The following is a 15,117-nucleotide window of genomic DNA, read 5'->3' as shown; positions in this document are numbered from 1 at the left end:
AGGGGCTTCACGGGTGCTGCCTGCCTCTGTGCCTCTACAGTGTGACTTTCATCTCTAAGAAAGAGCATCTCCTCCCTTTTGAGAGGTTGCGACCCTTGGTTGAGGCAGGCAGACCTCTCACCTCATCAGGAAAGGGTGGGAGATTGGTAGAATGAGCTCAGGAGAAGAGTCCTTTACAGCCAGAATTCCCTTTACTGAGAAATGAATGAACTCAGTTGATGGAACCAGGAACCTAGATCTGGTACTGATCTGGGCATTCCTGAACCCAGTGTGAATTCAACTCATGCTCCAAAGGTCAAGATGTCACTCTCTGGGAAATCAGTGGGGCAGGGGTGAGGAGGTAGGGGGTGGCATGCGGGAGGGAATCAAGAAAGTGGCCTTGTTCATGTGATTAGCTGAAGGCAACCACTGCCGAGGAAAAGGTGGCAGCCTGCAGCACTAGGGACAGGAAATTCAAATGATCTTCATCTGGTAAACACCATAGTCCCTTCCAGGCCAAAATACGGGGTATGTCATAGGGACGGGTCAGAGACATCCCAACCTCTGGAGGAGAAAGGGCATTGGGACCCCTGGGCACCAGACAGTGTGGCAGCAGCAGGAATCCAGGCAAGAGACCCTCATGGGGTGAGAAACGCCGGTCACACCCCCAAGAAAGGTTTTCCAAGAAGACAGAAGAAATTCTTATTGCGCCCGTACGACACCACAGACACAAATCTTTGAAAGGTAGTGCCATTTTATTTAGTGTTGTAGGAAATTTTAGGTTACTTCTTAAAAACAAAAGCAAAGAAATTCAAAATTCCCGAAGTACCAAAGCAGGAAATAAGAATTCTGTAATCCAAAGATGCTGGGTGAACTTTCAAGTCAGAGGGAGGAAGAGGTCAAGTTAGCAGCTCACATGATAGGTACTGAGAAACCACAGGGTTGAGGGTGGTGTGGAGGTTAAGCTCTCCGCCCGCCTAAGGCAACAGATCCTCCAGCCTTGAGGGACCATTAGTTAACAGTTCTAAAAAAGAAGGGGCCCAGGGAGGGAAGATGGTGCCTAACTTAACATCAGGTTGCCTCTGGCCTTCAGTCCGGCAGGTGGCTGAGTGTCGTGGACCCTCCTCCCTCTGGGCCCTTCCGGGCCCCCACTGTTAGTTAGCAGAGCTGGAAACCACACACGTATCCCACTCACCACGCACGCACCCTCCACTCAGGGTCAACACTGTTTGTGTGGCAAAGGACAGCCTTTCCTGCTCCTTCATTCCGTCACCCGGGGAGGCCGACACACAGGAAATAAAAGGGGTGGACAGGACATCTGTCAAAGTCCAAGGACTGAGATGATATGAAACACCCGGGCAAAGGGTTGACATTTTTTTCCGGACGCTGACCTCCCACTGAAGTCCATCGCAAGGTGTTTGGTATTTCATTGGATGCTTCCCTGAAGTACTGACTGGTCTTCCGGGGGGTCAGCCAGGCAAGGCCAAGAAAGAGCTGCTTCTGCAGAGCACGGCCTCCTCTAGGGCCTGTCAGTTTGGTGAGCACTTTCAGCAGCTAGAGGCCAATTCAGGCTCTCCTGGTATAGACGGCTGGGTGTAAGCCCTCAGACCCACGCCGGCTGCAGGAGCTCCAGCCCTCCAGTCCACCTGCCCCTGCGAACAGCTCAGAGCAGGCTCCAGCTTTCCTAGCTGAGTTCTCCCTCACAGCAGAGTCCTCAAGGACAGGTGTTAACCGGTGACCTTGAGAGGTGCAGGAATGCTACCTGTGGAATTTTTTTCCCAGCAGTGGTAGAAACCAGACACCCTTGAAGTAGATTGTCCTTCATTCTCCAGAGTTCTCGAGTGGCATACAGAGCAGAGGAATTTGCACCTCCACCCAGACGTTCCTCTCAAACAGAGACCGGGTCCCATCCCCGAGGTCCTAGCCGCAGACCTTTCGGCAACAACCAGCTCTCGGGAAGCATGCGGGTCTCCACAGCGGCTCTTCCGAGGGGAACCACTCAGCGCTCCCGCCACCCAGCGCACCGTCAAAGTACATTGACATCAAGTAAAAAACATTGCAGAACAAATATATACACGTGCATTTGCAGAGTTCAAGCGAATATCCAGTTCTCTTTATAGGGATGCACATAAATCTCATAGCACTACAAAAATACAAGTCATCTGAGAAGTTTACAGTGGTCCCCAGTACTGTAGGAGGGTATTAAATAAAAGAGCTATCGATAATTAAGAGCAAATTAGCTAAATCAAGTTACAGTATCATCCTTCAGATTAAAGTGCTCTGATATTAACCAACGTGGCAGCAAACGTGACCCTGAAAAGGGATTCCGCTGCCAATCACCTTGCCTCTTAACTTCAATATAACAAGAATGAACATAGAAGAGCGTTCCATTTAATAACCGCTCTCATCTCAACCCCTGCCCACCCACTTGGCCTGTGACATTCTTCCCCCAGGAGAGATGTTGGGATTTGATGAGATTCTGTCACAACTGGGAGAAAAAAATGAGTGATACAGAAAACATTCCAATTCCAATATCAGGTTACTAACAACGAAATTACCTGAAGACTCTGAACTGGTGCTATTAGTTGAGAAGGGGGCAAGTGTCCTAGTTTAAAAAAAAAAAAGTATGTTAATCTAGTTTTAAAAATACGGCCGTCTAAAAATAGGTATCATCTTGCTCTTTACAATTTTATAACAAGGGGTGGGGGAGGGAAATGCCAAGAAGAGCTGCCAAGGGAACCAGGGAGCCAAGCGACGGCACATGGGAGACGGCCAGCGGATGCCGCTGCAGTCGCTCTGTACCTGGTGGGACTGTTTTAGCAAGTGCTTGGGTCCCCCGATCCCTAATCAAGGCACTGACTCGGTCACTCCAGCCAGCAGGGACCCTGCGATCACAGAGGAGGGATTCTGACCAACTGCCCCCGTGCACAGGGATTCTAGTTCCCCTGGCCTACTTTCCGTACCTCCACACACAGCCCCTCTTGGATGATAAAGAGCACACTTTAAGGCTACAGAGTAGTGGAGGCTGATGTTTGGAAAAGGCAGTTGTTCCAAATCTCAGAGGCACACTCGGAGGCGCACCCTAAGCCCCTTTGCTCCAGTCGACAACAAAGGACCAAGTCCGAGGAGCTGGGTAGGTTTACACAGTATCAAAACAGCATCTGCAGCCAAAACGCCACAGCTGAGCTACTCAAAAGCCAAGAAAGTATGTGCAACACCGCACCAATTGCCTGGTCCTTGTCATCTCACCCTAAGCTTTAATGACTGGGGGAGACGTACTTTATTTATTTTTTTATTTTTTAAAGATTTTTTTCCCCAAGGTATGGTTTCTCCCTCCTAGTCCTATTGGCTTTTTTTGTGTGTGTGGTATCTTTTTTTTTTTTTTTTTAATTTATTTATTTATTTTTGGCTGTGTTGGATCTTCGTTTCTGTGCGAGGGCTTTCTCTAGTTGCGGCAAGCGGGGGCCACTCTTCATCGCGGTGCGCGGGCCTCTCACTATCACGGCCTCTCTTGCTGCGGAGCACAGGCTCCAGACGCGCAGGCTCAGTAGTTGTGGCTCACGGGCCTAGTTGCTCCGCGGCATGTGGGATCTTCCCAGACCAGGGCACGAACCCGTGTCCCCCGCATTAGCAGGCGGATTCTCAACCACCGTGCCACCGGGGAAGCCCGGGAGACGTACTTTAAAATCTCAATGTTAAAGAAAGAAAACCCCAATGTTAAAAATACATTAATACCCCCAGCGCCATCTGAACCTCTGGGCCAGGATCAGATCTAATGACCACGTCTCCGGTCAGGCATAAAATATTTACAACTTGGTTAAAGGCACAGTGGCATTTAAAAATAAAACCCTGGGAATGTCCAATAAAAGATTCATTGTAATAATTAACCTGGCTTCTGTGGGTGGGATTGACTCTTGCCAGATAAGGCTTGAGGGAGAGAGCGATGTGGAGCCTGGACCCTGGGGCTCTCAGGCACACCTCGGCCTTGGGAGCAGGCGGAAACAAACTCACACAAAAGTCTCAGTGCCGGAGGCAAGTGATTCACATTTTTCCTGCTTTTTTGCCGACCTGAGAAGGCACCCGGAGGATGCTGGGGGTCTCTTCCATGACCCTGACCAGCAGGTTGTCGATGTAGTCTTCCAGCTGGCGCACCTGACACTCCTTCTTGCTTATCGTTTCCTTCTGTTTGAGGACAAGCTGGATCAGCTCGTCGTGGGTCAGCTGTGCATAAGCAAACTCGGGTTCCGAGGGCTTGTATTTCTTTGGAGAGGGGAGGGGGTGGGGAGAAAAGTGATAAAGTCAGTCAAGGAGTCAAACATCTTAAAGAAATACAAAAGAGGTAGCTTTTAGTGACTGAGTCTGTGATCTGAGTCTCCTGGGAATTCGTTTTTGATTTCGGTGGAAAACTGATGACGGATGAACTTTTCTGTGAAAGGGTCAAAGAGTTAGTATTTCAGGCTGTGCAGGCCACAGGTGGCCTTGGCTGCATGTTCGTCTTTGTGGTTTGGTTTGGTGTTTTGTTTTATGACCTATTAAAAATGTACAAACCGTACCCAGCTCACAGGCTGCAGACCCCCGGACTAGACTCTGGGCTTGGGGTTTAGAGATGTAATGACTGGTGGCCTGTGAACCCTGGAGCTGGCACAACCAGATATCAAAGTGGAGCTGAGCCCCAATCTAAGGTGACCTGTGAAGAAACCCTAGTGGCAGACGGTGCAGGAGGCCACACTGTCCTCCCAAGGCAACGTGTGGCCGCTCATCCCAGAAGGTCTGCTACTGCCTCGGCTGTGCTCAGGAGATCTGGTGATTAGGAGGGTGCACTGGGAGACCCCACTGTAAGTCATTCCCCAAAACTATGCAGAGTCAAAGCCAAGGGCCACCATCACAGCCATCGATGGCGCCCCCTCTGGGTACAGTGGCTGAGCGGCCCCGTCCTGACCAGAGCGGGAGCCCCGCGGAGTTACATTTACAATCTGGGATGACTGGTGGCTGACTGCAAACTGCCCAGGCCCCAGCCACGAGGAAACGCAAGATAAGGATTATATAAAGTAACACACTGTACCAAGTCTCTAGTGAGAGGGGGAAAAAACCCCAAAGCTAACTTTTCCTGAAATCTGTGGCTCAGATTCATAAGTTTAAAGAGACGAGGTCATGGGGCAACCTCAAGACAGTTTTGCCGGCGGAACTCTGAGGTAATCACGGTTTCACTGTCGTGAGGGTCTAACAGTTTCACCGAGGAAGGCTCAGAACCACCTGCTTCAAGAAGCAGCTACGTCAAGAGCAGGGTCAACCCTGACACAACACAAGAGAAGGCCCTGTTCAGTCCAGTGACGCAAGCTGCCTGCACACTGGCCAGAATCCTGAAAGAAATCCCGTCCCTCTTGTCCTGGCTACAAAGAACAGCGTGATGATGGCAACACTAGCTTAGAAACATGTCTGACACTTTCAAATAGGGTGTGTCTGTTTACATATCCTATCAAGGAAAAAAGTAGCCTTTGTAAACAATAGCCAAGAATACATCCTCAAGGGGTTTTAGATTATACCTCTGTCACAGAAGGATTATATTTATTTAAAAATATTGATTACATAAGATGCTCTGCAAGAGAGTTTGGGAGAGAGAAAGAAGCAGCAGTTGACACCTGGAGGGAAGAGCACGCAGGTGCTCCTCGAGAGGAGGGGCCAGGTCCCCACAATGTCTGACACACCTGGGGCTTCACCTGAGTGTCGGGGTCCAGAGAAATATGACATGCTCCAGCTGCTGAACAAACAAGAGACCATTGCTACATGGGCGATCAGGACAAGCTTCGAAGATGGAGTAACCTCTGAACCAGACCCCGGAGATGAATTAAAACTAATTTCCCCCTCAAATGACAGGATTTTGTTTTGAATCATAAAAGGAATATTTACTTATCATAGAAAATCTCAAATCCAGAAAAGGGAAAAAATTATTACCCATAACTCCAACACCTAACATTGGGGTCTCTTTCTTTCTTATTCTTCCTGTTTTTTTGTTTTGTTTGGTTTGGTTTGTGGGGTTTTTTTTGTTGTTGTTTTTTATTTGGTTTGGTTTATTTGTTTTTATGTGTTTGTTTGTCACACTGCACGGCTTGTGGGATCTTAGCTCCCTGACCAGGGATTGAACCCAGGGCCCCGGCAATGAAACTGTCAAGTCCTAACCACTGGACTGCCAGGGAATTCCCTTCCTGGGTTTTCTTTATGATATGTTTTACAACTTTAGCATCATACAAAATCGAGTTTTATAGCTTTTGAAAATTATTATTTTGTGAGCATTTTCCCACCATTAAACTTTAGAAAAATTGCTTTTTAAATGGATTTTCTTTGTTTAATTTTATTTATTTATTTATTTTCAGCTGTGTTGCGTCTTGGTTGCTGTGCACGGGCTTTCTCTAGTTGTGGCGAGTGGGGGCTACTTTTTGTTGTGGTGCGTGGGCTTCTCATTGTGGTGGCTTCTCTTGTTGTGGGGCACGGGCTTTAGGAATGCAGCCTCAGTAGTTGTGGCTCGCAGGCCCTAGAGCGCAGGCTCAGTAATTGTGGCGCACGGGCTTAGTTGCTCTGCGGACCAATCTTCCCGTACCAGGGCTCGAACGCGTGTCCCCTGCATTGGCAGGCGGATTCTTAACCACTGCACCACCAGGGAAGTCCTAAATGGATGTTTTAAATTTCATTATATTTTAACCATCTCTCTGTTGTTGGATATTTAGGTTGGCTTCGATTTTCACAACTATATAATAACATTTATTTAAATGTGTGACCATAAATCTTTGGTCATATCCCTAAATGTTTCCTTAAGACAAATAAATAGGACTGAAAAGGCATGCACACTTAAGGTACTTCCTACAAACTGTCAAACAGCTCTTCGATTTGGATTCTGTAATCTAAAGAGGAAACTATGCAGGACTTTGAAATCATTAGAAGTTCCTATTCATGTGATGACTAAAAAAATTAAAAAGCAATCCAGCAATAACAGAAAGTGAGTAATGGCCATGGAGAGGAAGAGGTGCAAAGAAAATACCCATTAATTCAAGAAACAATAGTGCCCAGTGTCACACATTTCCTTCCAGGATTTTTACATTGGATTTTTCCCTCATAGCTGTACCAATAATGACGTACATTCAAATTTGTATCCAACTGTTCCCATACAATATGACAGATAATTTTTGGATCTAGTTGGCTGTATTATTTTTAAATGGAAGTGTGGAAGCCACCTGAATAAATAATACATTCCTAGTTCTAATCATCTATAAAAGATGGCGGCCCTAAAACAATAACAACAACAAAAAAAGCCATTGTAGTAATGATTCAGCTGGCTTTTCGTAACTTTAGTGATGCGATTTCTTTTCCTAACCTCTCTCTCACTTTGCAACATTCCAAAGAGTAGTTATTTTTATAAGCACTGTTTATGCCTTAGTACAAAGCGTCTATTCTACGGTCGGCCAATAGCCGTATCCAGGAAGCTTTCCATGTTTACTCAGAGTCGTTACCAGGTATGGTCCAGGACCAACAGCTTTGTTGCATCCAGGCAGGGGGGCAGCAGCGGAACTTACAAATCATGAGTAGAATAAGCAGCCGTTGCCTTTGTTTTAAGGCAAGTTACTCTCAGTCAGGGCCCGGAGATAAGCCCCTGGTTAAATGAGCTTTGAAGAGTAAAGCAGAATGGGAACCAGGGGTCTTGCTCACTTCCCGAAAGCTAGGTGTTTGCTTCTCTTCGGAGCCAAGCTGCATGCCACAGTAAACGGAAGAGGCGACGGGGCTGCTAAATGACTCTAGTTTTCGTGATGGTCCCTTTCATGCTGTTCTTTTGCCCAGTTTCCCGGTAAATATCATTAACTCCAAGAGGACAAGTGCTGCCCCTTCTACACAACTACAGGAGCCAGCCAGGCTGAGCTGGCGAAGTTAGGGTCCACCTTTAGGCTTTGGGCTAAAACACCGTAGGTACACAGTTCTGGCTACAGCTGATCATTTTGCGAATGATGCTTAACAGTGATGCCCCGTCAGCATGGGCAACAGGGAAGAGAAGGCATGATGGCCAGAAGATGCTAACTTGTTTTCAGCAGCAGTTCGTTATTACTACTCAGCCTCTCGACCCCAAAATCTCCAGCTTTCAGTGTACCTTCAGTCCAGCGCCTGGAGGCAAAGGTGCAACAGAGCCAGAGGTATCAGCCACCGCCTGGCACTTACAAAACGCTTGCAGGAGTGAAGGAGACGTGAGCAAAAGTTTTATTTTAAAAACACAAAAACTATTTGACGTCCTGGAGTCCCTGGGACAGTAAAATCTATGACTGAATGAAACTTCTAGATGCTTGCAGTAAAACAGAAATAAAGTTTATGTCTCCCAACTGCGATCCCCAGCGATGGGTTAGGAAATTCCTGTCCATGTGTCTGAAACGTAACACATCTGAATCCCTCTGATTTTAGAATCAGAAAGGGCAGGATGAAGATACTCTCCAGAAGAGATCATCTGGGGGGCACTGGTTTTGGTTTTAAGGGGAAGAGCTGGGTTTTTTCGTGTTAGCCACTCAAGCTTTTTAAAGAGCAGAGATCTTCTCATCCAGCAATAGTCTTCCTGGAAATTTAGCTTATGGAAATCACCTACAAGAAGGGAAAAGTTCTATGCGAGAAATTACTGACGAGTGTTATTCATATTGAAAAATAGAAAACAAGCTAAGTATCCACTAACCGGGGAGTAAGTAAAGACTGGCATAACCGTTTCACAGAATAATTAAGTAGCAACATGCAAAAGTGTTTACGATATGATACTAAGTGAAAAAGAGGATTTCAGAGCGTTTCCACGCAGGTGATGGAGGTGGAGAAACATCATTTTGCTACCACCACGTTCGTTAGTGGACACAGGGGCCTGCGAGCAGAAGGCTGATAAGGAACAAGAGGCTTACACGGTCTGAAATGAATTCCCCACACATTTCTTACTAACTGTAAAGGGGAAAACTAGCAACTTTGCACTGGAGAGCCTAGTGGACACCACCTAACCTACGTCATCAGAGTTAACACCCCACTAACAGGACAGGCTGGTGTCACGGGCTCTTTACGCAACGCACTGGGAAGGGCACGTTATTTCTCTAGTTAATTCCTGCCGAGAATGCCCAGCCTCGACCAAACCGCAGGGAGACATCAGACAAATCCAAACTGAGGAAAGTTCTACCAAACGACTGACTGAAACTCTGAAAAAGGTCAATGTCTTGAAAGACAAAAGAGGCCAAGGAACTATTCCAGAATAAGGGAGATTCCCGAGACGAGATAACTGAGTGACCCTGGACCGGAGAACAGACAGACAAGAAAGGGCACGACTGGGAAAACTGGTGAAGGTGAAATACGGACCGCAGATGAGAAAGGAGCGAGGCATCCATGTTAAATTTCTTCATTGTGATAAACGCCTTCATTCTTAGGAATTACACCCTTAAGTATTTAGGGGTAAAAGGAGCATGGCGTATGCAGCTTACTCTCAAATAATTCAGAAAAAAATATATACGCAGCTACAAAGAGAGAACAGAGTAGGAGAGGGTGAGGATGATAAAGCAAATCTGGTGAAATGTCAACAGTTGGTGAATTGGGATGAAAGTATACAGGAGCTCTTTGTGCTATTCTTGCAACTTTTTTAAAGTTTGAAATTACTTCAGAATAAAGTTACAAAAAAGTCTATCTGTGCAATGCCAACTGCGAAAATTTTATATTCTTGCCAAAACATAACAAAGGACACGTGGGAAAAATGAGAATATCTGATTTGCATGGGCTGGAGGGTGGGTGACATTTTCTTCTCATTAGAAAAGAGTACTGGTGTCAATCATGTTGCTTGACACACAACAAAATTCAACGACAGCCAAAGAACTATGAGGGGAAAAGTAAGTATCCCATGGAAAGTGTAGGGGCTTCCAAAGATCATCCAAAGACCAAGACGTGTGGTTAAGTCACCCCTGGTGTTACCTGCTGCCCCGGGAGATGTATGTCATGGTGACTCTGACAGCGGGTTTTCTAGATCCCTAACTAGCCTGCCTCCTTCTGGAGAAGACATACCTTCATCATGGCTTCGTTGACCAAGTTCTCACTGATGATGGTGGCAGTTCCCGAGCTGGAGAGCGCGACTTTGGTGGCTGCCGTGTTCATCGGCTTCACGGGATGAAGTCTAAAGAGAAGGGGGAAAGGACACTTGGCTGTTTCCTTAGACGTTTACGTCACGGCAGAACCGGAGGAACTGAGGGACTGCCTCTCTCAGACGTGGTCGCCAACGAGAGAGGTGACGGGGGAACGGGGGGGACATGCGTGCTCACACCTGCAGTCCCACACGTGCCAACGTTCCTTCAGAAAGGAAAGCAGTCAGCGCGAGGCAGCCACGCGCAAGCCAACAAGGCACCACTTCCGGCCACGCGTCCTGACCTTCTCACAGGACCCTTGGCCTCGTTATCAACGTCAGGAGAACGTTAAAGACGGTCTCCTATTCTCAGAGGCAGCTGCAGCCTAGGACTCCACTGTGGGAGTCCCCGCAGAGCCCTCCGCGCCTCAAGAGGGGGGAAAGAGCTCAGAACAAACAGGCCAGCTTCCCATCGGGCGCTGCTTAAAGTGAGCTGTCCGCACTGCTGGGTTCTCCTGCTCAATCTCAGCTGGTTTCCGAGACTAGGAAATAAGATACGGCTCCCGGTGTTTCTCTGCAAGGAGAGCTCCAAATCAGACCGTGCAGAACAATTCCGAATCTATCTCTGAGGACAGCTGCTACTCTGTTCTTGCCACAAACGCAGGGGTGCCTCGTGCTGCTCCCGGCCCAGGACACAGCCCTTCCGGCAACACAGGCGGACGCACTGTCAGAACAGCTGTGCGGTGAGCAAGCCCTGGCGTCTGGAGACAAGAAGCAAAGGGGGCACGGCTTACACTCACGAGGACAGTCGTCCCCCGGCTCTCACCTGTGCTTGGCCGACCTGCTTGCAGCGCTTGGCTGAGCCGAGACTGGCTGTGTGTCTGAGGGTGAGACCCAGGCCTGAAGAAGCGGCTTCCTCTTGCCAGAATTTTCCACTTTACCCGCGGAGCCCTCGACTGCTGCTTTTGTTTGAGATTCTGCTGTACTGGTGTGGTGGGTGTCAGAGTGTGCACAGGTGGGAAAAGAGCGTGCGGCAGGAAAGGGCTCAGAAAAGGGGGGGCCGGACACAAGGGAATCCAGGGCTGCGGCTGGAGGCTGACCCGGCCTCCTATCTCCCACTGGTTTTGCCTCCCCGCTGTCACCGGGGCCCGGTGACTGTGGTTCCTGAACCGCCAAGGCTGTGGTCTGCTCTGCAGAAGCGGGGGCGGGTGCTCCCGGTGCTCCCGGCCTGGGCTCGCGCAGGCGCCCTGCTGACCCGCCGGCCTCCCCGCCGGGCGCCCTCTCCTGCTCAGCACGGGCGGGCCACGTGCTCGGGGAAGAAGCCCCTCCTCCCAGAGCTGCCACCGGGGCCACCCCTCTGTCATCTTCAAGCTGATCTCCTCTCTCGTCTTCCGAAGCGACTTCGGGGATGGAAGGCAGGGTCAGGTCCAGATGGGCCAGGGCTGGGGGCTTTGCCTCGCAGGTGGACTGAAGGCCGTGCAGGGGGTCAGACAGCAGACCCTCGTGGTCACTGGCTTTGCTCTGGTTCTGCGCCATCCGGGTGTCGTCTCCCTGACTCCTGAGACGGGGACCGTCTCTCCCCGAGCTGGCCGCATGCGCGGGACCCCCCGAGAAGCTCCCCTTGGAGGACGGGCGGGGAGGGCGAGGCGCCAGGGCAGCGGGCTGGGGTCCAGCCACAGCCGCGCCCTCCTGGGAGTGTCCAGTGTCCCACGCATTTCCAGGGGCGGCCCCTTGTGGTGTCGCCTCCTGGGGGTCACCTCTGTCCCCGCGGACCAGCACAGGGGCCTCCTCCCCCGCCTCTTCCCTAGAGAGCCCCTCAATTTCCTTTCTGCCCTCACAGGCATCCGGACCCATCTCTTCGTGTCTCTGCATCGCAGAGTCAAGGGGAGGCACCGACTTGCCCACGGGAACGGGGCGCACCGCTTCCTTAACTGCAGGACTCATCCCGCCACCCCCATCTGCATCCCCCACGGGAGACCCAGATTGACCCACAGAGCCCGAGGCTCCCCGCCTCGGGGGCTTCCTGGCAGGGCTGCCCATCCCCCCTCTTCTGAGCGCAGTGGCGGATGTTACTTCTAGGGCCTCGACAGATGAAGGGGGGATGGCGCCTTGTCGTTTTCTGGGGGGAGACCCCGGAAGCTCTTCTTCTTCTCGCCCCACTTCAGGCTGTGTCCGAAGAGACTGTCCTGGGTCATCAGCGCTGGTCTTCCCCACTGGAGAGTCTTCCATCCCTTTCCCCACTGGAATGGGTGTCTGTTTGGAAAGCGAGCCCACAGCACAAGGAACAGGACTTGGAACTTGTGTCAAACTCTCCTTTTCTAGCTCTGGTTCAAGGAGCGAAGGCGGTTCTTTAGGACTGGCCTCACCCACGTCTGCGGGAGGCCAGCGCTCAATGGGAGTGGATGTGGAGATGGGGGCCGCTACAGGGGAGGAGACAGAGGAGGAGCCAGAAGGAGACTCAGAGGACTGTGTCTCTGAATCACGCCCCAGTATAGAAGGGACGGGTGTCTGACCAGAACTGGAAGGGAGAGCAGAGAAAACGAGAGGAGAGCGAGTGGAAGGAGGGAGCCTGGGTGCGAGCTGAGCCTCTGGAGACACTTCCAGTCTGCAAAAAGGACAAAATAAAATCTGCAGGTCAGTTGCAGATGCAACATGAGAGGCAAAAGACATGTAAAAGTACAGTCTTTCCAAAGGCGGGAACTCTTTTTTATATTGGGGGCAGTACCTTGAGAAGTTAAAGAAGGAACACCAATACTTAATCCGCAAAAGGCACAATTTTATCACCAAGTACATCTGCCACAGAACGGACTTGCAATAGAGACAGAAAGATCCAGGTAGAGCAACAGCCTGGAGTCTCTTTTGGTGATAAAGAAAAAGCACCTAAAAAGTGCAAAGCCATAAAAGGTGCACTACAAAGCAAGAGGCAGATTTTGAAGAGGAATACTGTGTGTGTGTGTGTGTGTGTGTGTGTGTGTGTGTGTCTGTGAAATCAAAGTAGGCAGAATCTCAAAAAAAAGTCTCTCCCACCCCCAGCACACAGGAATATCGTGACTGTGAATGTGAGTCATGCTGAGAAGCTCGTGAGACCCGGCTCGTGAGATAACGCGCAGAGGAAACACACAGAGAACCCTCCCAGTCACACTTGACAGTGGACCAAGGGTCTCTTGTGCCAGCAAACCCACACCAAAGTGCAAGGAGGAGAGACTGCACCTGCCTCAAAGGGAATTCACGGGAAGAACATACTAAACCCCGGTCTGCGCGTACCACCACCGAAACCTGGTATTGCTCCCAGACCATGACACTCGGAATCTGATACAAAACCAGGGCATTCCACTGTGCTCTGCTTATCTCACTGAGATGGACAGACCAGTTCTAGGTACTTTCGCCAGAAGCAAAAATGCGTGCAGAGAAAACGCTTGCAGGGAAAATGTCGGGCAAGGGCAAACCACGCCTGCTGGGCCCCGGGGAGGGGCCGAGACTCACCGGGGTTTCACGGCTCTGGTCTGGGGAGCCCTGGGTGAGGGAACAGGTGGTGCTGGTGCAGCCTTGGGCTCTGGGTCAGCTTCTGGTGCTGGGATCTGCACGTCTTCAAAGGGGTCCGGGGCTCTGCCCCGTCCGAAGACAATGGCCTCAGTCTCTTTGTCCGATCTCTTCACAGGGTCTTCGACAGGCCCTGGCTGGTCCTCCCTGGCTTTGACCGCCACGGGTGTGCCTTCCCTCTCCTTCCCGGGGGCGGCCGGCGGGCTTTCGCCTTCACTGCCCTTGGCCGTGTCCTTCTTCCCGGTCACCAGGGAGAGCAGAGAGGACTTCTTGTTCTCCTGTTTCTTGCTCTCTTTGGTTTCCTTTGCAGCCTCCAAGGTCGCCAGAGCCGCGTTCTCCCGAAGGTCCCGGCTGACCAGCGGCTGGTAGGATGGCAGGGACATGGACTTGAGAGAGTCCTTTGTGGAAGACTCGGAAGGCACTGCACCTCCTTCCCCAGGCTCCTTCGAAGGTCGAGAGGCCAGGTTTTCTGTAGATGAGAACAAATGCTTCTTCCTGAGGCCCTGGGGGGACGGCGAGGAGGACGGGGAGCTGTCCTTGGTCTCGCTCTTGGCTTCGGGCTGTTCCACATAGACATGGTTCCCGTTGATACAAACATTCGAGCGGGAAAGGGTGTCATTCTTAGACCGAAGGCCTCCCAGGAAGGAGAGTCCTTCCTTCTTGGGGGTGTTGAAGTGGATCTGGTTCAGCTGCTTAGGATCCACGCTTGCCGTTCCCTTGTGAGACAAGACTGTGGGAGAAGAACCAAGAACCAAGGGAGTGAGAAGCTAAGGGAATGGTTCGCAACGCAGGGGGGCGGGGGGGGGCGTGGCTTTTGTCCTCACGCATCTGAGTGCGTTTTGGGTTGTCACAGCTGGGTGGGGTGTGCTACCGGCATCTAGCAGGTGGAGGCCAGGATGCTGCTCAAGATCCTACAGAGTACAGGGAGGCTCCCACAACAAACAAGTATCCTCCCAAACTGTCAATGGTGCTGAGGTTGAGAAGCCGTGCACAGAAGCGAGGAAAAGGGCAGCGGTCTTGGTAGAGGTGCAGAATCTGGCCAATAATAGGGATCTGGTCACTGAGACTGAATTTCAAAATACCCAGCTAATTCAGAGTTAATGGAACTGGATTCCTCGGCTTTCATTAGGAATGTATTCCATGAGAGCTCAGTATAAGTACCCAACGAATTAATGAAATATCAGAATTACTGTAAGGTTCCACGGTTTTATCCTTAATTAAAAAAAGAAGCTCTGCGTGCATTCATTCTGTTAGCCCCAAAAGCTTGTACTAATGTACGTCAGTTACAGAGCCAGACGTTATGGAAAAGGAATTCGCACATTCCTAGAAACCAGAGGGCTTAGAAATAGAGAAGGCTTCCTAACCAAGGTTACCTCTCATCATCACCACCACTACCGTGACCACCATGCGCAGCTCCAGCGCCAGCACCACCAGTAAAAGCAGCATCACCACTACCCCCGCCATCCCCTCCACCAGCATCACCATCGCTGCAGTAA

At 50.3% G+C, this 15,117-nt stretch overlaps 1 protein-coding gene across 1 annotated transcript in view; it reads right to left on the bottom strand.

Moving 5' to 3' along the window:
* Nucleotides 1-721: 721 nt before the first annotated feature.
* The window catches only part of RAB11FIP1 (RAB11 family interacting protein 1), a gene marked incomplete at its 5' end in the record, with an annotated part of 30,004 nt that continues 15,608 nt past the window's right edge, over nt 722-15,117 (bottom strand). Inside the window, 3 exons of the mRNA XM_079726470.1 lie at nt 722-4,239; nt 10,027-10,135; nt 13,565-14,351. Of these exons, the coding sequence (XP_079582596.1) occupies nt 4,021-4,239; nt 10,027-10,135; nt 13,565-14,351 (1,115 nt within the window). The 3' untranslated portion in view covers nt 722-4,020. The remainder of the gene's footprint in view (nt 4,240-10,026; nt 10,136-13,564; nt 14,352-15,117) is intronic.

The sequence above is a fragment of the Hyperoodon ampullatus genome, assembly GCF_949752795.1.
Source record: "Hyperoodon ampullatus genome assembly, chromosome: 20".
Classification (NCBI taxonomy): Eukaryota; Metazoa; Chordata; class Mammalia; order Artiodactyla; family Ziphiidae; genus Hyperoodon; species Hyperoodon ampullatus.
Note: the sequence above shows the minus strand (reverse complement) of the source record. Positions and strands in the feature narration are given on the sequence as shown.